The sequence below is a fragment of the Protopterus annectens genome, chromosome 10.part0 (assembly GCF_019279795.1).
Source record: "Protopterus annectens isolate FY-2018-M chromosome 10.part0, PAN1.0, whole genome shotgun sequence".
NCBI lineage: Eukaryota > Metazoa > Chordata > Ceratodontiformes > Protopteridae > Protopterus > Protopterus annectens.
The window spans coordinates 204,741,185-204,766,015 of NC_056744.1; the positions used below are offsets into that span (position 1 = coordinate 204,741,185).

General features: G+C 40.2%; 1 protein-coding gene across 1 annotated transcript in view; it reads left to right on the forward strand.

Moving 5' to 3' along the window:
• Nucleotides 1-745: 745 nt before the first annotated feature.
• LOC122813030 (A-kinase anchor protein 17A-like) overlaps nt 746-24,831 on the forward strand; it is a 190,813-nt gene continuing 166,727 nt past the window's right edge. Inside the window, exons 1-2 of the mRNA XM_044085140.1 lie at nt 746-1,001; nt 12,383-13,161. Coding sequence (XP_043941075.1) covers nt 821-1,001; nt 12,383-13,161 — 960 coding nt within the window. The 5' untranslated portion in view covers nt 746-820. The remainder of the gene's footprint in view (nt 1,002-12,382; nt 13,162-24,831) is intronic.

A 24,831-nucleotide genomic window follows, 5' to 3' on the forward strand; every position in this document is an offset into this window, starting at 1 on the left:
AGAGAAGTTATAAACAAATATGCAGCAAAGCCGTAAGTCCAACAGCAACAACACATGAACATAAAGTAAAAACGCAGTTGCAATTAGGAGCCAGCCAAAGCAGGACGTTTACCAGCAAACTGAGATTGTGGGTGGGAAGTTGAGTGACGAGGTAGAGTGGGCGTTACTTTGACGTGTAGTATCTTGGAACGCTGGGTGTTTGTATTATTTTTGAAGACTGTAAAATTATTGTGATTTTTGATGTATTCTGTAATAGTTTGGAGCGTTTCACTCCGACTCTCCGCCGAAAATGAGCATCTATCCAATCGGACTTTTCCGGTAATCAAAGTCAATAAAGAAACAACAAACACATTAAACGGCTGGTAGCAGTTGAAAAGCACGTATTCAGTAGTGAAAATTTCAGGGGGAAATTAAAAACTTGGTAAGCAAGGTAACTTAGTTTGAGAGATTCTGAAAGATTGTCAAAAATTCACGGTTAATCTAAGAAATCAACATTTCCGGTTACATAACTGTGTTAACGTTATCGGACTATATGAAACCGGACCGTTTCCGGAATTATATACAGGTGGATTGAACACGGAAGTGGTTACTTTGTTATGGTCCGGTCATGGTACTTCCTTTTGTAATGGAAAGGAAGTTTAGGGTTGAGTTAATGAGGTTTAACGCCGGCTGAAGTAAATTAACAGTGAAGAGAAGTAGGTGTGGTGAACGGTATTAAAATTATTTTTTTTCTTGTAATAAAGATTACTGCTGAGGCAATATTGATAGAGCTCGACATTCTCGCTTTACTTTGTTCAGGCTTTGTATAGTTGTGTCAAGTATGGAGTTAACACAACTTTGTAGGTTATACTCATGGGTGCAGGAGGCTACACGAGCGAGGAGTTTTGTTTTCTGTGTCCTCTTTCGTAGGTTTTTGTGTTTATTTCTCTGTGTTCGACATTATGACGGATCTGGTCTATTCTGGGAGGGAGACTTTGGTTTGAGCAGTATTTTTAGGAATGGTGAGGTAATGTGTTCAAAATTCATTGTCTTTTGTTTTCTTTAGTCAGGATCACTGCTAATCTTTATTTCATCGGTTTGATTTCTAAGTGTGTTTAGTGATATAATAACGACGTTACTAAATTGTGCTTTGTTCTTAATACTGAAGTATTACGATCAGTTAACGGTACTCCGTTACTGTGTTGAATGGTTGCTTACTAAGTCTGTGTTTAAATTTTCTTTAGAGGGATCTAAAACAGTGCTTATTCTACAGAACGTGATCACTTTTTCCCCTGGTGCTTTGGTATTGTCCTGGTAAACAAAGTTTAAATAAGAATCATAGTGATGAGGTAAATGTTAGGTTTTACCCGTTTTCTGGGTTTACAGTGTTGGAAGTGCTGTTATTTAACGTCCTTTATTCCCATGTTGAAGAGTAAGAACTGCTTGGGGTGAGACACATTTGCACTTATGGAAAATAAGCTTGATTAGTGGAAGCTGCCATGCTATATAACGGCAGCAGCTAAAGCTGGTATGTCTTTTGTGTTTTAGAATTTTAATAGTATTTTGTGTTGCTGGGTATTAGACCTCGACTTGTTGGGGCTGAACTTGAAAATTTGAGGCCACCTGTATTGTTCAGTGTACCACTGCTGTCTTAAAAGTCTTAGTTTGATTGTCTCCATTAGCAAGAGATTACTGTGTCAAATCCATCATATTACAGTTATTTTTTTTCTAAGTTACATGCGTCTAAAATGTCTTGCGTAGTACATTTTATTCTGGAAAATACCCCCACTCTAATCTGTATTTTTTTAATTTAGTATTGTTAATTGTTTTAGCTAGAAAGACTGTGCATGGTAGCCAGGGGAAAAACCTGTGACTACCCATCCAATTAACTGATAAACGTCAGAATACTGCTTTGTTTGACACTTGGAGCTTGTTCCACAGGTGTGGACTGTGAGTTTGTGTCTATCCCACTAGAAAATCGTATTTGTTGATGTAGGTTGAGGTCCTTGGTATGAGGAGCTGTTGGCTCTGTAGAAATGTAGGAGGTTGACTAGGGTAAGGTCTTTACTAACTCAAAAAAGTAAGGCAGAGGCCACCACAAAGCAGACTGTAGGAGACGGGGGTGCAGGTAGAATGCTGTTAATTTCTCTGGGTAGCTAATGGACTTGAGACTAGTGATCTTTTTGTTAGGAATTTATGAGTCTTCTCAAGTGGAGTAGTGTGCTTAAAAGAGATCATGCTGAAAGCATCATTATATTCGGTGATGGCCTGTATGGTGCATGGATACAGGAAAACAAAGACTACTTTAGATCTAGAAGAAATTCTGGTACTTGCGTATTATCGCAACCACGTTTCCGAATAACTCACTTAACTTATTTTGTAATCAAAAAAAGAAACCCCCCTTCTGTGAAGAACTCGAAATAGCCATGAGTTACAACCTCGTTGGATAACAGTAAAACTTGGAGAGAGAAAAAACGGAATCACCCACTCTGTAACATTGATCTCATTGTGGAGCTTTTTTTTCCATGATTCTTTGCTGAAAAATGGGTTACTAACTAGTTGCACATTCATGGTAAAAATAAAATGCGAAATAGGTTAACTTTTATTTGTTTCCCTTGTTCAGTGAAATGGTGGGGTTATAGTAATGCAAAACAAGCCATAAAATTATTTTGACCCGATTCTGTACCTGTTAGGACGAGTGTCAAGGTAGCTGCCGCGAACAAGCATTGGGATACCTTTACTTCTCTTCAGCAGTCACAGAAGCGAGCCAGCAGTCACAAAAGAGAATAAAAAGGGAGAAACAGGGTGGGGTTGAGGGAAATGAGTGCAACTTGTTCGACAAAGTAAGGCAGCAACACCTTTACTTTACCTTCTCACAATTAAGTACAGCTCCAAATGCCGCACCACTAATGACACATTTGTAATGGCAGCCATATACTTTTTCTCAATAAGTCACACTGCTAAAGGACACTAACAGGGAAGAAGATTTTTGCCTCTATTCCTTTTTTTTTTTGTTTCAGAAGCAAGGTGATACAAGAGTAGTAATGACCTTACACAGCCCTTCTGCCTTTAACATAAACTTGTTTTGCGGTCACTGCAGGAATTATACTGGGTTAGGAGTGTGGATGCGATAATACGCAAGTAACAAAATTCTTTTGGTAATTAGTTAAGCCAGATAGAATTTCTACAGTGCTGAGGAGACATGATAGTCAAATGATACTGAGCTATCTGCGTAGGTGCCCAAGTATCTCATGACACTGTTTACAGTGCTATCTTTTAATAGGGGAGGTCTATACTGTTTACTAAATAGTCTTACTAAAGTTACTTACATTTAGTTTAAGGCTATTGTAATGCATGGAGTGCAGTTGGATACTGGATTGTTTAGTTTGATTGCATGTGTCTTACAATATGATCTGGATGTTTGGTTGGTAGGCTTGGCTGGAGATTTCTTAACCACATCAGCATAAGTTGGAGGGGTGGTTGTTGAGCATACTGCTTACCAAAAGCATGCACAAGTATCTGCATCGCTTACAGTTTATCATTGATGGATAACGGTAGTTGGATATCAGTAAGCACAAGACCATTTGTACATTGACTCAATGTGCCAAGTGCAGACTATCCACAGAATGTGGAAGAGATGATTTTCATCCCAGAGGAGAAAAAAAATGTAGTTACTAATACAGTACAGATTGCTGTACAAGGGATCTAGACTGTACCAGACAGCAGGATTAAACTTCTATAAGGTAGATACAATAGTAGTGTGCGGTATTACTGTGCTAAATAATGACAATCCATGCTAAATTCTAGTACAGATTGCTATTTTATAGATGTAGATTGTACCAAACCACTAGATTAAAATTATACAGAGGAGATGTAATGGTAGTGTGGAGTATTACTCTGCAGAATGACAATTGTGCTAAATTCAAAAATGTCTAAGGTATGGCTTAACTGATTAATGGAGTTTGTCCTAAATTCCAGCATCCTGTGTACAAGCTGTGTAACTGATGGAAATGATAAAAAAAAATTGACCTGTTGTAGTATGTGGTGTGTACTGTTTACAGTATGAGAGTTTAAATTTAGCTTTCCCTATATTTTTTGAAATTCTGTCTTTATAGTGCGTTATTAGGAGCTAGTTAAAAACGTATAAACAATCTATGAATTAATTTAGCTTTATTGCTAAGTCAGATTTATGTCACTTGTATGTGACTGTTATGATGGCATGAACTCTGTATTTTTTTTTTCTTTTATGACCCCTGTCTGAGCCTGAAAATGGTCTATGTTGATCAAGGATCTATCCAGTTAAATGAAAATAAAAAATAAACTAACCACAAAACATTTCTGCCAGCTTCTGTTGTTGAAAAAAGAATGAAAATTACAGTAAAGTGTTGTGATATTGATACTAATCAATATAATCATACTGAGAATAAAGTTTTGTACTTCTAGACTGAGCAATTTCTGGTACAGCAGTTTTCAGAACACCACAACAGCCTTATAGAAAATGCACATTGTAGATTATGTGCATCTAATGATTGTGACAGAGTATCCAGCAGAACAGCAATCCCCCATAGCAATATAAATAGTTGATAAATGTAGTAGTAAGGTTTAGGCATACTGTTCAGTAGTTCATTACTGTTGCTCGGTTTGTTTAGTAACTGAGTAAGCAGAGTGAGACAGTCAGTGAGGCAGAGGCACGTTAATAACAATACTAATAGTAATGGTCACAAATGGGTATACAGCAGCTGATAATGTGGAGTACCACGTTTTCAACTTATGGTTAGTCATTGCAGTTCACTTGGTGCAGGGACACAATCAGTAACAGTACATGATGACAGGATTTGCAGCAAGTGCAGTCTGACAAGATAGAAACAGTGAATACACACAGTATAAAACCATACAGCAAAGTGCACTTAGTACAAATATCAGTACAAAACCTAGTGCAATACAGTGCAGTAATGGTAAGACTATGAGAGTACATCAAATGAGCTATGGCAGGATCAACTGCACAAATAGAAACCGACTTTGTTTTTGATATGAATACTCATTGAAGTGCAGTCTGGTTATTTTCTTGAAGTTAATATAAGGGACAAACTCCAACCTTAATTTGGTGACTTACAGGGCTTCAGTAATCAAGAGTTGATTTAACATTGGAGGAGGTATAGCCACAGTGCTGCAGAGGTCACACTTAACAGGAAGTTGAAGTTTCAACTGCCAGTTGGTATAGCCTTGCAGAGTGCAGCTCATTTCAACCAAGCTGTCCACAGGGCAAAGCCAATTAAGTATTTTCCACACAAAGAAGTTCGTCAATGTTGGGGACATATTTTCATTTTTAAAATTGCTGAAAATGACCAGCTTGTAATAAACTATGAAAGTTAAAGTTAGCAACTGTGTCTTCTCCCTCCATAAGCAGCATGATGACAGTCCTAGCCAAAAAAAAAAAAAAAAAACACTGTAACAAGTGCCTCTTTTAGTAAGATTTTAAGTGTTCCAAAAGCTTGACTGAAATCTGTCCATTTAATCTATATAGCACCGTGGAATGCAGCTAAATGTAGCCCAGCAATGTAGAGTGCAGATATATTTGATGCTCTTTAGCTGAGGTTCTTTCTTTTTTCTTATACAATTTGTTTACTAACCAGGATTGTACTAGAAACTGAGATGTTAAAAGTTAACTGGTTAAGGGAGTTAGTACTGTAGGTACTGCTGTGTTCACCTTTTGGGCAGGAAGACATGAAAGGGAATGTAACTTGGGTTTTATCCATTTGAGGTTGGGGCCTTTCCAATCTGACTTTCTAATGTTTACCAATATGAACAGGTAAGACTGCAAAGAGCTTAAGTCAGATGTACATAAGTGGGCAGCAACTTAAGAGGCACTGAATTTATGACCGGGACAAGGTGTAAGGTATAAAATATGCAGATAGTCACAGACCAACAGTCATGGTGCATTGGCAGCTCCCAGTCTTGTCCTGTTCTGCGTACCTTAAGTAAAATTGCTATTTCAGCTCCTTCCCACAGTTCAGAGATTTAATCCTTTTGCACTCGAAAGATGCAACCCAAATCTTTGCCAACTGGCCTCACTCAAGAACTTTTTTAAACTCCGAGAAAAAACAAGTTAAACAACAGATTTAAAGTAGAGCAAGCTGTAATAAAACACACTGCATCTTGTATTTCTGCTTTTATGTATGCAGACTATAAACATAAAATCCAAGATTGTCACAGAGCACTGGTAGCTCCCACACATATTACCATTTGGACCGTAATTTTCTAATACTGCTTCCAGGTATTCCTGTATTAATTTATTGCAATAAAGGCTTGGACAACATTTCTGTAATGCTTCATGTTTGCATGGTATTATTTTATGCTGTATTATTGTGTGTGTATGTGTTTACTGGGGGGGGGGGTGGAGTACTTATCCAAAAGGAAGTTTTTAAACATTTCAAAATAACAGGGAACATCAAAAAGAGGCAACATGCATACATTAAGGAAGTTACTGAAAAGTTAATTACAAAAATCCATAAGTGTTATTTAAAGCAGAGAAACGTACTTCCAGAAAAGTCAGATTATGGAGGGGAAATAGATATATGATGTGCACAAAGGGATCCTAAGCTTGCTAACAACTTGATGGTTTGCAGTCTGAGGAGCAGAAATAGATATGTGATTTTTATCTTTGCAGAGTCTTTGTCTGTCTAGATGTAAGGAGTCATTAACCTGGTCGTGTCTCTCCTGACCAATCTGGCCTTCCAGATAAATGTTGCAAAAAATCCTCCTTGACTGTGTTTCACAGTATGGTGTTTTTAGGCTGCCTTCTAGATACTCCTCTTCAGAAGGCCTTTCTGATACCAGAAAAGGTAGATTTTTTTTTTTTTTGTCTAAAATCTTTCCTGAGCTTCTCCAGTCAATCTTCCACAAGGACCCAGCACGTCATCCTCTGAAGCATCAAATTCCAGTTTTAGGCTTTCAAAAATGGGACTGTGTTTTTGGAGATAACAAAATCAGCTGATCCCAGTCTCCCTTTCTCTCCCCAGATCCCAAACTGGTCTCTCGACACAGACACTTTGGATTATACCTTGGGGAGTAGTTTTCCATGAAGTAAAGATGCATGGTTTTTGGAGTCATTTAGACAGGCCAGAGAATATCACTGTAAAGGAGGTGTTGGTTGACATCCATATCTTAAAATCTATTCATCATCTGTCATTACCAGGATCTCTTCAAGTGATTTACAGACAATATCACAGTCCTGCAGTACATAAACAAGGAGATACCAGGTTGTACCTTCTATGCATGCTGGTTTTGATGGCTTGGGAGGTAGCTCAACAGCATTCATTAACCCTGAAAGTGTATTACAGTCTCTCAGAACAAAACATAGGGTCAGACAAGCTGAGATGGACCAGGACAGAACCTCAGAAATGCAATATGAACAAGGGGGTCTTCCAGGAGCTCATTCAGTTGTGGGGAACAGCTCAAATAGATCTGTTCACTTCCTTTCAAAATAGACAACTGAACACATTCTGCACCAGGATTCCTTGTAAGCAAACATGGAAAACGGATGCATTTTCATTTCTTGTAAGAGGATTATATTTCCACCCTTTCCAATGATAACCAAGGTGCTTCTTGACATTCAGAGAGACTCCCCGAAAGTCATTGTGGTAGCTTCTTCAGGCAACATTCTTCTTATGGAATAGGCCAAGGGCAATTACTACAAACATCACTGCAGACTTGATATACTCACTCAAGGTATGGGGAGTTTGATGCACCCAAATCTATCAGCTTCAACTGACTGCCTAAATGATTCAAGCAATTATTTCATGAGGATGTGAAGCAGGAACTAAACTAGTCAAGAAAACCTGCTACTAGGAGATGATACAATGGTAAGTGAAAGCAGGTTTCTAGTTGGCCAATAATCTAGTGTTCAACTGTTTGAGTTAATTTCTCTGGCCTCTCTTATTCCTCTGCTAAGGTTAATCTAGCAAACATTTCAGCATGTCTGCCAGTGGATCCTCCTTTTTCTTCTCTTTGGAAAAAAAAAAGTTTCTGAAAAGTTTTACACCCGAGATCTCATATAAACAAGTTGCTCCTCCTTGGGATCTCAACTTGGGAGAAGTTGCATTTGTCACCTTTTGAACTTGTTTATCAAGCTGGTTTAAGGATTATTTACTAGGAAAAATGTATTCATCATTGTTCTAATATCTACAGAGAGTATCTGAGTTGCAAGCTCTTGTGGTTGGAGAACTTTAACTCATATTTCACAGTCTCATTAAGAACAACCCCCTCCTTTTACGCCTAAAGTAGTTTCATAGTTTACTTTGAATTAAGCCATCAATTTCCCAGTTTTCAACACAGAGCCCAAAAATAAGGATGAAGTATTCTACATAAGTAGCCCAAATACTAACTTGACAGAATTAAGTCCTTTAGAAAAGCTGATCACCTATTTATTTCTTATCAAAGGACAAGAAAAGTACATCTTGTATTTAAATGGACAGTTTCCAGGTCGTTGTCCTACACTATTGATTTTTGTTATTCCCAGAATGACATATCCATTCCAGGCAGTATCAAGGCACATTCTACTAAAGCCCTGTCTTTCTCAGTGGTTTACTGTGAAACGGTGGACACTAGAAGCATTGAGAGGATATTGTATGGTCCTCCATACATACCTTTACAAAGCATTACAAACTGGATTTCTTTTTAATGTCCAGGGTGAGCTTTAAGACCATTCTTAATGGACTCCTGGATCCATATCCTTCCTCTTCCCAGACTGGACAGACTTTGGTAGCCAACCCATGTAGCCTAAAGGCTACTGCATCAGTGAGAATAATGAACATCTGCAGTTGTGTAAGCTGCATTTATCCAACACAATAGATGTTGAAATTCCTCACTGTTGCAGTAGATGTACCCACCCGCCATCAGTCTTCTCTCTTTATTTATATATATATATATATATATATATATATATATATATATATATAAAGCCTATTCACTGAACAAAGACTTGATTTAAACATTTATAGGAGGATACTATTTGCAAACTACTACTTTCAAGACATTAGCTGTTATCGTCAATACATGAAAAGAAATATAGTGAAAGGACAGTTTTCGCAGATTGTCCAAGTTAACATCAATTGGTGAAGAATTTTTAATTGAATGTGAAGTATGTTTGTTGACTGTGGGTGTAGCTCTCAATTGGTACATAATTAATATGGCTTTTTTTTTTTTTTTTTTAAACAAATATATACGTTTTGCATATTTTGAAACAGTATTTTAGAAAAAAATGTTGATTATGCCACCATAGTGGGCAAAGGTCACACAGAATTTTATTTGTGCATTTGTTATTAATTCTATTGTTTTGTAAAACAAAAATGCATCATTACTGAGAACAGGAGTAGTACCTTGGGCAGTCGTGACCTCTTAAACTGCTTAGGTGATATACCTCATTTTGTGCATTAAAAAGGTAGACATTTAAAATCTCCCCTTGAACAATTAAAAGGAATTTTAAGCTTCATATCAGTTGGACACTTACCTTGGGATACTTGAGAAAAAGTTTTTTTTTTTTTTTAACAAAGGAACTGAAATAGCAGCTAAGGTTGTGAGCAAGTAATCTTGTGCTTTTAATGTGAATGTCAACATAAAAAAATAGTGTGCACGTCTTGCATCACTAATTTTGTACTTTGATTGTACTTGTATTATTTGATTTAAGATTTACTTATCTGTTGCTGTTCACATTTTAAGTACCTTTTGTTTTCAGGTTCACTTTCAAGTTTTACTTGGGTTATCTAAATGTTTTAGTATGGAAACATTTTTCATGTTTAGGATATAATTGTTAGAATTTAGTCATGGGGTGGTGTAAGCTATTTTAAAACGTTCTACTTTTCAGAGGTTTATTCTGAAGAAGTCTAGTGTATTGATCAGATGAAAGTGCTGAAATGTATTACGTCTGTATGTCTTTTGGTGTTTGGTTTATTCTGTAATGAATAAACTAACAATATTTTTATGTTTTAGTGAGACGTTTTAACATTACAGTGGTGTCTGTTTGCAGCATATGTTTCGTATTCAATTATATGGGCAGCATACCTCTCAACCTCCTGGAGCAAGAAATCTGGACAAAGCCATTAATAAAAGTGGGACAAAGGCCCAAAAATAGGGACACTTTTTTTAAATACAACTCTAACAAACTTAGAAAGTTGATAGAATAACAAGTTTTGTATTAGCATGAATTTTCTGAAGAGTATGAAGTCTGAAACTCAAATGCCTGTCATTATTTTCTAACTTTAGTATTTAATGACTTGTCGTCGCCAATTTGCCAGAAAAAACTGTTTTATGAAAAACAGGTCAAAATTTGAGGCAAATTTGTGGACAGTCTGCTAAAATCTGTACAGTTGAAGTCTGGTCGGCAGCAGTATAGGCCGAGCCTTCTACAAACTAGGAAATAAAGATCTGCAATAGTGGGGATGGGGTTTATGTCAGATGATCAACTACTGCATAATAGAAACCAAGAAGATCAAATCTCAGAATGTCGAACTGGCTTCTCTTCTGGAAGCCATATTTTTGGGGGGGTCTGGGGAAATGTGGAGTGATCTCTGAGTTGGTGTATGTAATGGGCAGGAGTTGTGGGAGTGAGATTCTTTCTTCTGGGTTTAGATAATGTGGTTATTCAATCTTCTGATGTAGATGCAGTGGGGATAACACCTTATTGGAGTGATGAAAGGTATAACATGGAAAAAGTCAAGTGTATTGGTCTATACAGTATGTGTTGGGGAAATGCAAGAATTAATGGGGAGTGAAGACGGGCATAGAGAAGGGGGTATAATTTTGTAGTAATATTGGATAGGTGAATTTAGTGAGGAATTGCTGTAAAGTATCTATATTAATTGGTTCAAGCTGGAGCAGGAAGGAGGAGGATAACTTGGGAATGGACAGGAGATAGGATTGTAAAAGACAGTAGTCTTAAGATGCCCTTGAAACAATCCATCACAGAGAAACTGGTGTGATTGTGGAAACTGGTGTTATAGTGGTTCAGCAGTTGTTTATTTACCTTAATGCAGATGAGCACTAGGTACTACCAGTTGTCAAAAAATGTTGTACAGCTTTATGTAAACTGTTACTCGTTAGACCTCAAAAAAAAAATCTGTGCTTTACGGATTGGCTAATATTCGTAGTGCACATGTATTTATTTATTTTTGTGTGTGTCTTTTTAACAAGATTGTGCATCTTCCATTTAGTTAAAAATGTTTCAGAATAGATTTATATGTGAAAAGGTAAACTGGGAGAATAGGAAACTGTTTTCAAAATGGATTTCAGGAGATTGCTGTTCTTGCTTTTTTGGAAAGTAAATGTAAGTTGCCAAACTGGAGAGACCCCACTGTAGGTGATTGAAGTGGAGTTTGGTAGTACATTGTTCACTAAATTAATTTGTATTGCAGACTTCGATTTTAAATTAATTTGTATTGCAGACTTCGATTTATATATATATATATATATATATATATATATATATATATATATATATATATATATATATATAATGTGTGTGTGTGTATGTATGTATGTATATATATATATATATATAATGTGTGTATGTATATGTGTGTGTGTGTGTGTATGTATATATATATATATATATGTGTATATATATATATATATATATATTTTTTTTTTTGTAGAACAACTTGGCAAAATTTCTCTCTCAAAGTTAGTACAACCAAGGGAGTTTTGAAGGTTAAGTGAAACCACTCTTTACCTTCTTTCTTTCAGTATACAAATTCCATTATAATGCCATTTTCAAAAAAGGTAGCAGTTTCAATGCATTTGGCTTGTATAAATTGCTCTTGGTACATTGAACATTTTTGAAAGGGGTGGGGAAAAGCCTTTTTATAAGAATTATGCAGTCACCAATAAAATGTAACTTACTATGCATTTGTTTTACCTTAAGAGTAGCTATATTTTCAGGAGTGAAGTTCTCTGATCAGAGGTTTTTATGAAGCAAATTTAATTTGTGTTGCAGTCACCAGAAATTAATTGTACTGCCAAACTTAGGATATGCATGTTATTGTGGGACTGAAAGATTCAGGTACGGCGAAGAAGTTAATGTTTTATAAAAAGAGGAGCTAAGATTGGTCTTGTGGAAGTGGATTGAATTAGAGAAGATGGGATGGTTTACAGGTCTATCTGGAGTGCAGCAGGAATAAAGCCTTTTAGGGGAGTGCTGGTGGATGATGGAATTTGTTGTCAGGAAGTTAACAAGCCTTTGTTTTCTTAACATCTCTTCTAAACTTGTAATATTTTAAGGCATTCAGGATCTGTTGGTGAACACATTTTTCTTTAAAACATGTGTTTGCATTATTTTAACAACTATTGCTCATGTTTGATCATGGTCTTTGAGCTGTGGGTACTTATGTGTGTTTGCTTGTTCCCTTAGGACCCACCCTTTCTCCTGCTATGGCAGCCACTGTTGTCTATGACTCATCAGAGGCAGTAGAACTATACCCTGATCAAGGTTTGTACTTGAAACCGATCTCAAAACTAACTATTAGTGTTGCCCTTCCGCAGCTAAAGCAGCCTGGAAAGTCCATTTCCAACTGGGAAGTAATGGAGAGACTCAAAGCCATGGTGCAGCCAGAGCAGTTTTCTTCTCTTCGAATCTCCAAAAGCACCATGGAGTTCATTCGTTTTGAAGGTGAGGTTGAAAAAAAGAAACTTGTTAAGGTCTTTCTTAGGAAGCTTGACGGACGTACAATAAAACTTAGTGGTTTTACTGATATACTGAAAGTAAGAGTAGCTGAATTTAAAATTGATTTCCCCACAAGGCATGACTGGGATTCCTTCTTCCGAGATGCCAGAGGGATGAGTGAGACTATGCCGGGTGAGAGACCAGATACCATTCATTTGGAAGGTTTGCCATGCAAGTGGTTTGCTGCAAAGGATTCTGAGTCAGAAAAGCCAAGCGAATTGATACTGATGAAGGTATTTGAGACTTTTGGAAAGATCCGTAATGTTGACATTCCTATGTTAGACCCATACAGGGAAGAAATGACTGGAAGAAACTTCCATACATTTAGTTTTGGAGGACACCTGAACTTTGAAGCTTATGTGCAGTTTTCAGAGTATGTTGGCTTTTTGTCTGCAATGAATGCCTTGCGTGGAATGAAACTGATGCACAAAGGAGAAGATGAAAAAGCAATTGCCTGCAATATAAAGGTGATGTAACACTTTTGCAATTATACATTTTTTTTAATTTGCCAGTTAGAGTTTAAACAGTGAAATATTTGTGTGCAACTGTCTGAGTAATCTTACACAAATGTTGAACTGTTTTTATTGAGTTGCTTTTGATTTTGATGAATGAGCTTGAAATTGCTTATTGGGTTTACATGGTGGGCAAGCATTACATATTCCCTGTGCAGGAGATTTTGCACTGTTCATTCCTTTTACTTAATATGTCCGACCCAGGGTCGCATAGCCTCAGAGTAAGTTATAAGTTGTTCTGAATGCATTCAGTGGAATGGAGCTGCAATATGGAGGTAAGTGACCTGAATAACCAAATAACTTGTTAGATTTATGGCTCTTGTTTCAAGTTTCCTTCTATTGTCTTTTTACCTTTGCTGGAAATATAGTCATTTGTAGTGCATGGAATAACAGCTGTTGCAATTTATGCATATGTATTACTGACGCAGGACATTTAGATAGTTCTTTGAGGAAGCTGTTTCATCTGCTAGCTGCAGCTCCACCTTTATGTAACAACTGTTGGTTTTCTGAAGAGCAGATACTGTAGATGGATTTTCAGCCTGTGTGAGATGGTCGGTCATGCTGCTTCCACAAGAAATGTGTACAGGATGATTTGCCACCCTCTGTAGCTAGGAGTCAAATTATACATCCCATATACTATTTCCTCTTTGTTTTTCTAGTTTTTAAATCTGCTTAATTTATGTTTGTTGTATGTCAGTGTGCATTAAGTAAATTCATGCTTTTAAAAAATATTCATTTTTCACAAAGCATGTTTGGGCTGTTTTTATCAGAAGCATTCCCTAGGATTCAATAAAGCGATTTTCTCCGTGCCAGAATAGTGCAGCAGTGTCTGCACATAATATGGCCGCTGAGCGATTCAGTAAACAAGGCTGGGGAGCATGCACAAGCCTGCTACCACTGTTCTGGCACAAACGCCATTGAGTAATGCTAATTACCTCATTTGCTGGTGAAAAACATGCAAATGAGGTGAATTAGCGGTTCAGTAAACAGGCAGGCATCCGTGCCAGAACACTGTCCGTTGCAAAAATATGTTCGGTTAATGACCATGTACATTTCTGCAAAAATCAAAACGGGGGCACGACGGCTCAAAGTAAAGCATGTATTATTATGGATAGGCATGCCAGTTGCCAAAAATATGGCCATTGGCATGGAAAAGAGTTGCAAAATTATAAAAATCAAAGTTTATTTTTTGGCCGATTTCGGCAGTTTAAGTGTAGAGGCATGCAAACGAGATTTGTGCAGAAAATAAAAAATGTGAAAAGACAATTCTAAGTGAAATCTGCATTTTGCCATTATAGTGTATAGCATTCAGAATCAAAACAGTAACGGGTAACACTGGTTGCTAAGGAGAAAGGCTCTGGTGTAGTGGTGTAACAAGGGACTAAGTCAGTGGGATATGCAAATGAGCATTTTACTGAATACCAAAATGGGAGACTCTTGTCTGGATGCACCTAACCGTGTAGGAGCTATAAGGCAGTGGTGTAAGCAGGAGAAGCAGCTGACATGAAAAGGGGGTTTGTCATGCTTGGTGTAAGCACATTGGAGCTCCACAGCTTCCATTTGAGCTTGGCTAAGCAAGGGTGTCTGTCTGTGGCTGTATTTACTTATTCCATGAAATAGGGAGCACATTCATGTCCAGGGGAGGGCCGTTTTCTGCTTAAAAGTGTTTCCTTTAGCTAAACGGGTTTGGGTGCAGCGCACAGTCTCTTAAAAAAAAAAAAATTAAAAAAGTCCGGAAATAGCAGAACTGTTTACATTTGGGCAGCGGGTTTGCAGGGAATGCCACGGGGCTTAAAAGGGCCGGAAATGGGAAGGGGAAAAAATGGGAAATGGCAGAATAAAAGCAGTCAAGTACCAATAATGTAGCTGGCAGGTGGAATGTATCATAGTCAGCCAATCATACAGGCAGCTTCTACAACACAACAGTATAAAACTATACAAACACCTTTCAGTCTGTTTTTTTACCAGAAACTCTGCACCATTGGTGTACACACTCGGGGAATTTTAACCGACAAGATGTTAGGGGCTGCTGTCTCTGATACGTCAGTATGTGCTAGAGGCTGAGGACGGTGAGGAGGATAACGCTGACAACTGCCCCAGACTGAGGAGGAGAAGAGTGTTTAGACCCAGGGTAACCTACCAGGGGCTATATATGATCTGGAGATACTAGAGCGCTAATGGGTGGACAGGAACATACTTCAGCAACTCATTGAGCTGTGCAGGCTTCACCTCAGACCCAGAACTAACAGAGGGGAACCCATCCCAGTGGATATCAAGGTATGTGTAGCCTTAAGAATACTAGCTACAGGTACTTTCCAAAGACCTACTGGGGACATCATGGAGGTCTCACAGGCATCTGCATCCAGGGTACTCCACCAGTTCCTGGATGCCATGCTACCACAATCCTTTGAGGACATTTACTTCCCCAGCATCCGTGGGGAGAGGACCTGCAATGTGCACCTTTTCCACCTTGTAGTAGACTACCCGGAGTTACTAGGTGCTATAGACTGCATGCACATCCACATCAAAGCACCACCTGGTGAACAGTATAGGGTCTACGTAAACCACAAGGGCTTTCACTCCAACAGCCAGGTCATGTGCAATGCCTGGGACATCATCATTAAATGTGTGTGCTGCCCTGGAAGCTATCACAACTCCATCTCTCATTCCTCACAGCTGTATCAGGGATTTGCCAAGGGGAGCTCCTCCTGTATGACCATCTGGTGGGGGATGCTGGCTATGCACTGGAGCTGTGGATGATGACACCCATCAGAAATGCACAGATACACCATAATGAGCCACACGCACGAACCAGGATCATTGTAAAGCGTGTACACAAGTCACAGTTCCGTTGCCTTGACATATCTGGTGGGGTCCTGCACTACTCTCCAGCCACATGTGCACACATGTTCATAATATGTGCCATGTTACACAGTATGATCCTGCGGAACCAGCTGCAGTAGGAACAGCACGGGGAAGGGCCACACAACCCCCCCACTATTGCCAAGGTCCCCACAGGCAAAGACGGACTTGGAGGAGGAACCCCCTGAGCCAGCTCCTGCAAGAAGACTGAGTCATGCCCAGTATGCCCTGGCCTTGGCAAAGAGGCAATGCATAGCGCACACACACACACACACACTGACACTGTAGGGACCCAGGGACTGACACCTCTCTCCGACTTGCACACACAGTAAAATGGATGCCACACTATACCTGTACCTTACCATGTATAGACAGGTGTACTGCATGCATCCGTCATAGGCAACCCTCGAGCACCGTCCTCACAACTGCTGCTGGCACAAGGTAAGTCAGTCTTTTTAACAATAAATGAATGGAGAAGTATGTTTTGGAAGCATATCTGTGGTATTGCTGCATGCATGCATGGGAATGGGGTGGCCTACTGGGATAGCAACAGACAACTTGACAGTTGTGTGGTACACAAGGAAATGTTTGCCCAATACTGGCTTCCCCATGCTATGCAGTAATACCCAAGGTGACAAATCCCACTGAGTATATGTGTGGAGCCAACTAAATGGGATGGTCATAGGTCACAGGCATGGCAGTCAGTGTGGGGGTCCCATACTCATCCGTCTGCCTCACCCAGCAAGTCAGCTGTAGAAAACCATAAAGAAATGTCTGGCAAAGGCCCACAAATGGTGACAATGATGAAATACTCCCCTATAGACTAACACAGTAATAGCACAGCAGGTCATGCAGTTGCAGTAAAGGCTTTGAAGGGTAAGCAGTCTGCTCAAGTATATGCCATTACGATCTTACTTGTGGTCTTAAGTGATATGCCACTAGTTTCCAAGACAGGGCACAATACTATGCTAAATAGAACCAAAATGTAAAGCAAATATCCTCGCAGTCTGTGCAAATGTGTAAAGTTGACAGGTGTGCCCCCACACACACACACACACACACACACACACCCATATTTTCATAGAAATGCAATAACACATATGTTTGTAGGGAAATAGCAGCATAGGACACATTGCCAGGGCAGTCTCAATCAACATTAACTTGTTGCATATCCACAATATGCAGGGGTCAGTGAGCTATGTATATGTGTGGTTAATACTGTCAGGATGTGATCAGCACTTACTCCCGGCTGTTGTATCGTAGTGGCCTAGGTAAGTACTGTCTTTGACAGGGCCAAGTTCCAAGAACTGCAATGTCAAGTATTCTGCATGTCTGCTACACCTGTGGTAGGAGTTGTACACACTGTCCAGATGTCCATATCGGTTAATGCAGGAGAGCTGTACAGGACATGGACAGGGGGCCACACATATGGACAGTACACAGCTTGGAGTAGCCTATACAGTGCCTACCATACGTCTCAACTGTACAGACTCATTGCAGAATGCCCAGAGGTTTGCGTCATAATTGTGGTCTGTATATCTTGAAATAGTGGTTGTCTTCCAATTTATTGGCAAATCACGCAAGACTAAGGTCAGAAAATAATGACAGATTGTAGTGTCTGACTTCATACGTTATAGAAAGATGCATGCTAATGCAAAACCTGTTATTAAATCACCTTCTAGGTTTGTAAGGCCAGTACTTAAAATTAGTCCCTATATTTAGGCCTCTGTCCCCCAATTACTTATGGCTTTGTCCAGATGTCTGGCTCTCAAAAGTTGAGAGGTATGGTGCCTAGTAGGATAGCAGGTACCTGAAGTTCAGTGTACTGCCAGTTTTTATAAAAGGCTGCCACCTTTCTGTGTCAATACTGTCAACATATCACTGTCCAACAGCCGTACCCCTGGAATGACACAAGTTGTCACAGAAGGAGCACAGGTATGCCTTGTATATCTGTTCTGCTTGTCCTAACATTGCATTTGCCTGCCACCTATTTGCAAAAAGAGAAAGGGTCATGTCAAAACAGCATTTGCAGACAGTGGGGAAGCGGACATCATACCCATAAGAGCAAACAAGCAGTTACCAAACCGGTCTCTCAGCTGTCTGTTTGGCGGAACATTATTAACACCCTGCCCCTCTATGTGGGCCTTTGACTGTCATATTTGGGCCTTTCCAGATGTCACTCTGTGACGGTACGACAGCTAGGCCCACATGTAGCCTCATAATAACAACATATAGCAACACAAACCGTCTAAGGACCACAGCAAATGGAGTGCAGCAGTGATGGGCAATCTGCTAAATAGGTACACTCAGAGGTGTGAAGTTCACAACCTTGTGTGTGATGCAATGGCATGTACCCTGCCCACATCAGAATTACAAATACATAGCAGCCACTGTATCCAAAGCCTGTGAATGGACTACAGAAGGACAAAGAGACTCGCACAAAGGGAAGGGGAACCACTGGCCGGACATATGGAGGATGTGCACATTAAAACAGATTGCAGTAACGTAGGTGCCATGCAGTGTAAGGAGTCAGTAAACATCACCTGCAAATACAGAACACACACCCATGTAAGTGGAGGTCCGCAACAAAACAAACCCCAAACCATGGACACCTCAGAGGCAAAAATCACAACTCCACAAACCTACACACCACAGACAATGTAGACTCCACACACCAAGGCCGTGCGAACACTAAGGCCTTACCCCAATCACCTACCTTACACAGAGTAGCAGCACTGCCCCTCTACCTCATTCCATACAGACTCTGCTGAGTTGACCCCTTTCTGTCATAGAAAGCAATCCGGACCCGCCTTGATGGAACTGTTGCACATTTGGAAGTCAAGGTCCACTCCAATCTGTAGGCGCAGCATCAACCTGGGCTGTGATGTCAGTATGGCTTGTTGGTGTGATAGATACGTGTACCACACACTCCCCCATCTGTGGCATACACTCCCTGTCAATAGCAAGCCAAGTGCCTCAATATCCCTAGTGATGTGCTTCCTGTATAAGTGCATGGGGAACACAAAAGTACACTCCTGTGATCCCACCTCTGTCCCTGCTGGACAGGGGCTCTGTGTGCTGACATGTTGTAACATGGGCTACACTCTAGTCTGCATGAGTTCTAAGGGCTTCAGGGCCAGTACCCTATTAATGTCATAGCAACCTATCAACCTATACACAACTGTCTGTCAGTGGTTCACCACATTACTCTGTACTGCTCTGCCACTGACATACCTGAAAGTCACAGTGCTATGGGGAATATACTACACATGTAATGGACATTTCTGCACAGTAGAATGTACTCTGTACCACACCTATACTTCCAAACCTCTGACAGCAAGACATCTGGACAAGGTCATAAATAAAAGTGGGACAAAGGCACAGTGATAGGCACTTGTAAATATTCCCCTTACATAGTGCGAAAATTGGTAGAATATAAGATTTTATATTGGCAGGAATTTTCTGAAGGTTATGAAGTCTGAAACACTAATGTCTCTCCTTATTTGTAACTTCCGTCTTCAATTATATGCAACTAATTTGCCATAAAATCGCAAGTTTATGTAGACTGGATGAAACTTCTAGACAATGGCCACACCAGGATATGACTTTGCTGGTAAGAAGAATACCACACAAGCAGGAGATCCCCAGCCAGTATATCACGTTGCTGGACTGTTTACACAGCTTCATCAGTCAGGCAGCTGTAGCCACATCCAACTGACCTTTTTGGGCAGGAATGTATATAGTCAGGCTCATAATATTGGTCTGTGCATCATACATCTTGCATTCCTCTGGTAAAGCGCTGTGATTATCTGAGGATGTCTGTCACTAGATAATGACACAGTAGTGTCTGACTTCAGATATGTCAGAAAATGTCTGCTAAAGCAAACCCAATACCTCTAGGAAAGTCCTGTTTACTTTTGAAAGTATGGCTGTAGAACATAAAAGCCCCGACCGGAGTACAACTATCTCTGGAATGGAGTCCCACTATTACTATAGAAGGTCATACTGGGCATACTCCTACACCTAGAGAATCACAAGCCATGTTGGAACCCACATCAAACTATATAATTGTATTGTGCATGTATGTCTTTGCATATAGACAGCTGTGTACACCTTAACTGTCCTTACACACACCCATCAGACAGGATTACCCTCAGCTAGCCGTAGGTGGCCCATATTTGATATATCTACATCTGTTGCATGTGAATCACAGACCTATGCGCAACAGATAATACATGAAGCATACACACACACACAGACGTGGGGAAGAGAGAGGCAGTGATAGAGAGACACAGAGAGACACAGAGAGTGAGTTATACACATGGATACCGTGAATGACATAGAGTGGTGTCTTGCTGTGGACAGTGGCATACCATTCGTAACCAGTTGCATGTGCCAGCATGAAGGCGAACTACATTGTGAAGTAGTACTGAGGTGGGGGTTATAATATCACATCACCCGCCTTTGTGTGCTTACTCCCACTTACACCCGCATTATTTTTAATTTTAATTAAAGAAAAGAAAGAAGGGGGATTGGAAAGTAGTGAAATGGAGAAACGGGGCGGGGTAAAATATTAAAAGCAACTAGGAATGTGCAGGACAGGTGCAGGAAAGGACCATAGCACTAAATTTCTTTTGCAGCAATAGATGTGAATAATGTGTAGAATTTGGAATTTACAGCCTCACACCCCACAGGGACGGGTGTTGGTGACAGACATTTGTAGAATAATTTGTGGCTAGATTGATTAATTTCACTGCACATGGGTGGGGCAGTTTTTTTCTTTTTGTGGTACAGATGCCCTTTTTGGGGGGGGGGGTTGTAGGTATGTTTGGGGAGGTAGGTTGGGTAGGATAGGTAGCATTTGCAGACAGACAAGACGCACGACAGCTGACAGGGGTGGTATATGACACTTGAGGGGATAAATACCTTGGATGGGGAGGGTGGCTGGGAATCGGAAGCCCATGAGCCCTCAAATGGATACACTGAGGTCCCCACCCATGGGAAGTCACCCCTGCACCTTCACGGCCTCGAAGGTGGCTGTGCTGGACAACAGGTGCGCCAGGCGGCCTTCCATTTGGTGCAGTTGGCCACCCAAGTTGGAGCGGATGGCGCTGTGCAGCATACCCAGGAACATTCTGTGGGTAACGGGCTCCTCTCTGTGCCCATGGGGGATGGGCCCCGCCCCCTGAGGCGGTTCAACCCAAAGGTGGCGCAGGACTAGCGGAGGAGGATGTTCCAGGTTGGGTCCCAGACGTGCTGGGGCCTGGTGCAATGGCCAGATGGGACAGGACAGGCGGATTGCTATGGTGTTGTGATTTTCTCAGATATATTGGTTAGTCATAAACAACACAGTTCAAAATTAGTTATAACAGTATGCATGGGTGTTCCAATTAATCCAAACCAACAGATATGAAACAGTTGCATAGCAAACAGAACATATGCATAAATGGAAAAAAAAGTAAGCATTTTAACAGCATGCAAGTTACATTGACTGCAACAGGCCACCAATAATGGTATTTGAACAAGGTATGTTAATATGCAACCAGTGAAATAATGAACAATGATAGAACACATGTCCCAACAGTAAGTTTTAAGAACAACATACCCATAGTATATGGATAATAATTATTGATGCAGGTAACTGGTGGGGGGAGAGAGAAAAGTCCATTAACAACTGTATTGGCTCCTGTTTTTGACAACGATACTGCTCAATACTCTACAGGTCTGCCCTCACTTTACATCTTCGTATGGCCCATGGCTTCTGTGGCACATACATACCTGTTAGATTGTCAGCCTGTAATGGTATGGGGCAGACAGGGTGAACTGTGGCTACTTTACTGGAGGGGGCTTGTATATGTCAGGATTACATACTTTACAAAGAAGGGGTATCTGCAATGATGTTATGTGAGTCTGCTACTAGCATAGTTCACCTGTGTGTGTCCAAGGTGATTGGCAGCAGTGACCACTAGCCATGGCAGCGTGACACTTGAGGGACATCGGGAGTAGGGCATGGTGTATGTACCTATCTTGCTATCATTTGCAGGCATGGCGTTGGTTGGACAATGGGACAGTTCTACACAATGTATTGTTGTACCCTTCAAACAGCTGCTAAAAACATTTCATTACCTGTAAGATGTGTGGAGAAAATATTTGTTACCACTGTGATTGTTTCTACAAATATTCAAGATTTCTTGAGTGTATATATGCACTTATTTCAGTACCACTCCCTGGATTCGAACAGTGTCTGGGTGTACTAAAATGAAGTACAAGTCAGCTTCTCTTCAACTGAGCTTCTGGGGGATCTGCAGTCTTTTGTTTGACTGTTTTCTGCCTACTACTGTGTGGGTTAGACAATCTGACCTTGTAATCCTGAGATTTATGCATGTCAACTGAGTAGTAATCCTTTGAAATTATACGAACTGGAAAGCAAAGGTTAACACAAACCACTGTAGCAAGGGACACAGTATAATACATTTGACATTAGTATTCAGGGTTCGGATCTTGGTGCATAACATATATGTCCTATTTCATGTATATCTTGATTTACAGCTCCACAGTCTGCTGTTTTGCGTACTAGCTGGTTCTCAGAACAATCTCTGTTAATCCATGCTGTCAAAGCCATATTTTCTGTGCAGAACTTGTACATATTCTGTTTCTTCAACAACATACCAGAATAAACACAACAGTTGGTGGTTTTGGTTTTTATTGTAGTTACATGACACAGTGCTCTACTACTACTACTGCATGTGCTGTAGATCACAATTAGTCTGGTAAACTTTTCTTCAATCGTTAGCCACAGAACACAGTAAACAATTTACTCTTTATTTATTTCACTATATACTGCAAAGTAGGTCTGTACTCACCAGCCTGCCGGAGCAGCCTTTTTAGTCTGTCTGCATGGGCCTCTGCATTGCTAGCCCTCTCCGCTGCAGCTCTAGGGGGAGAAAACAAACATTATGCATACCTGTCTATCAGATACACAGTCTAGAATTTGGTACAGCTATATCTGGGATACTTACAAACTGTTGGAGCATGGTTGTCCCGAGCATCTTGGATCCATTGGGCCAAGAGTGCCCCCTTCCTACGCTTTAGGTCGGCCTAGTGATGCCGTACCTGTTCACCAGTTTGGGGTATGCCAGTGGCACTGGTGAGATTGCGTGCCAGACAGTCCCAGGCTTCCTCTTTATACTGTGGGCCCTGGTACTGGCCCTGCAGCAGTCTGTTATCATGGTTTGCTACAAGGAGCCCAGCCATGACTTTGGACTCCAAAATGCCCCGGCGCTGCCCCCGAAAGTGTGAACCCTCACCAACACCTGACATAGTTCCTACTCAGAGCAAACTACAACAGATTCTGGCTGTATTCATGCCTGCACCATTTAAATAAGGCTATATTCCCACCCTTTGCAGTAATCGGACCATTTTGAAAATGCTGATCTCAGCTAAGCGGTGTGCAATTCTGCTAAGCCAATTTGAGCAGTGCTTAAAGGGGTAATTGCTGAGCACTGCTTAACGGTGAACAAATCTGCTTAGCTGAGCTGACTGCTGCTAAGCATTTACGTCTAAGCAATGCTTAAACCAGCTAAGCATAGCTGAGTACTGCTAACCATTGCACACTTTTCATTTTTGGAAAATATCAGAATAATGACCTAATTAATCATTAATGGCATATTAGTAAGTGTATATGATTTACTTTACATGATGTGCCTCCTCGTTACATTATGGTAGTGTGTGACTGTACTGTATGGACACTTGGGCGATTTCACATATATGCACTCACACTTCCTTTTTAGACCAGCTACATTACCCTGTTTGACAAATATCAATTACTACATAATTTAAAGTAAAAATAATTTAACACTGCTTTCCCATGTAAAAATAAAGTGCCTGTCTTGGTATTTGAACCATGAACGCCTGCATGCAAAGCCAGGACTGTAACCACTACACTATTTCGGCATTAGGATTTTAGCTGTATATTTTTAATTCTCTCCTATGGGATGTTTAAACAATGCTAAATAGAGGGCTGTAATGTGCACACCCGCTTAGCTACACTTACGCATACCTTAGAATAGAAAAAAAATAAACCCACTTTATTTGCATGTATCTGTGCTCCTTGTCAGTCACAGTAAGGGAAATTGTAAGAGGACACATAAGGACAATTTTTAAATATTCTTGCAAACTTAGAAAGTTGTTAGAATAGTAGGATGTTCATCGTGTTACCCTGCTGCAGTCCTCACACTTGGGTTATCCTGTCGTCAGGTGGTCCCTAAGGGAAAACTGACATGGTTCACTCCATGCAGGAGTAACACTATTCCTGCAGGAGTAATCCTGGGGATTCTGCTCACATTCAAACCATGTATATGCAAATGCATCTTTCAGCCTTTATATCAGGATCAACTCTCTTAACCCTTTGGAATAAAAATACAATGTGCGCTTTGTCTGCGCATTTTACTAACCTTTTGGATCAGTTGATGGTTCAGCTTCTTCACAGATTTTTTTCATCGTGTAGGTACATCTTTCCACATATCGGCTGCATTGTAGGCTGTGCAGACTGGACATGGTTTTGAATTAATCTTTCCACACAAAACTTCAGAATTCCTGACTTTTGTATTACTGACTTTCATATTTCATCAAGTATGGAAAATATCCCCAGTTTCAAAAATATTGACTTTGTATTGCTAGCCACAAAGCATAAAGAAATTGTCTCAATTTAATGGTCACTGTTAATGTGACACCCTAACCCCATGTACAACAATGAAAAAAAGG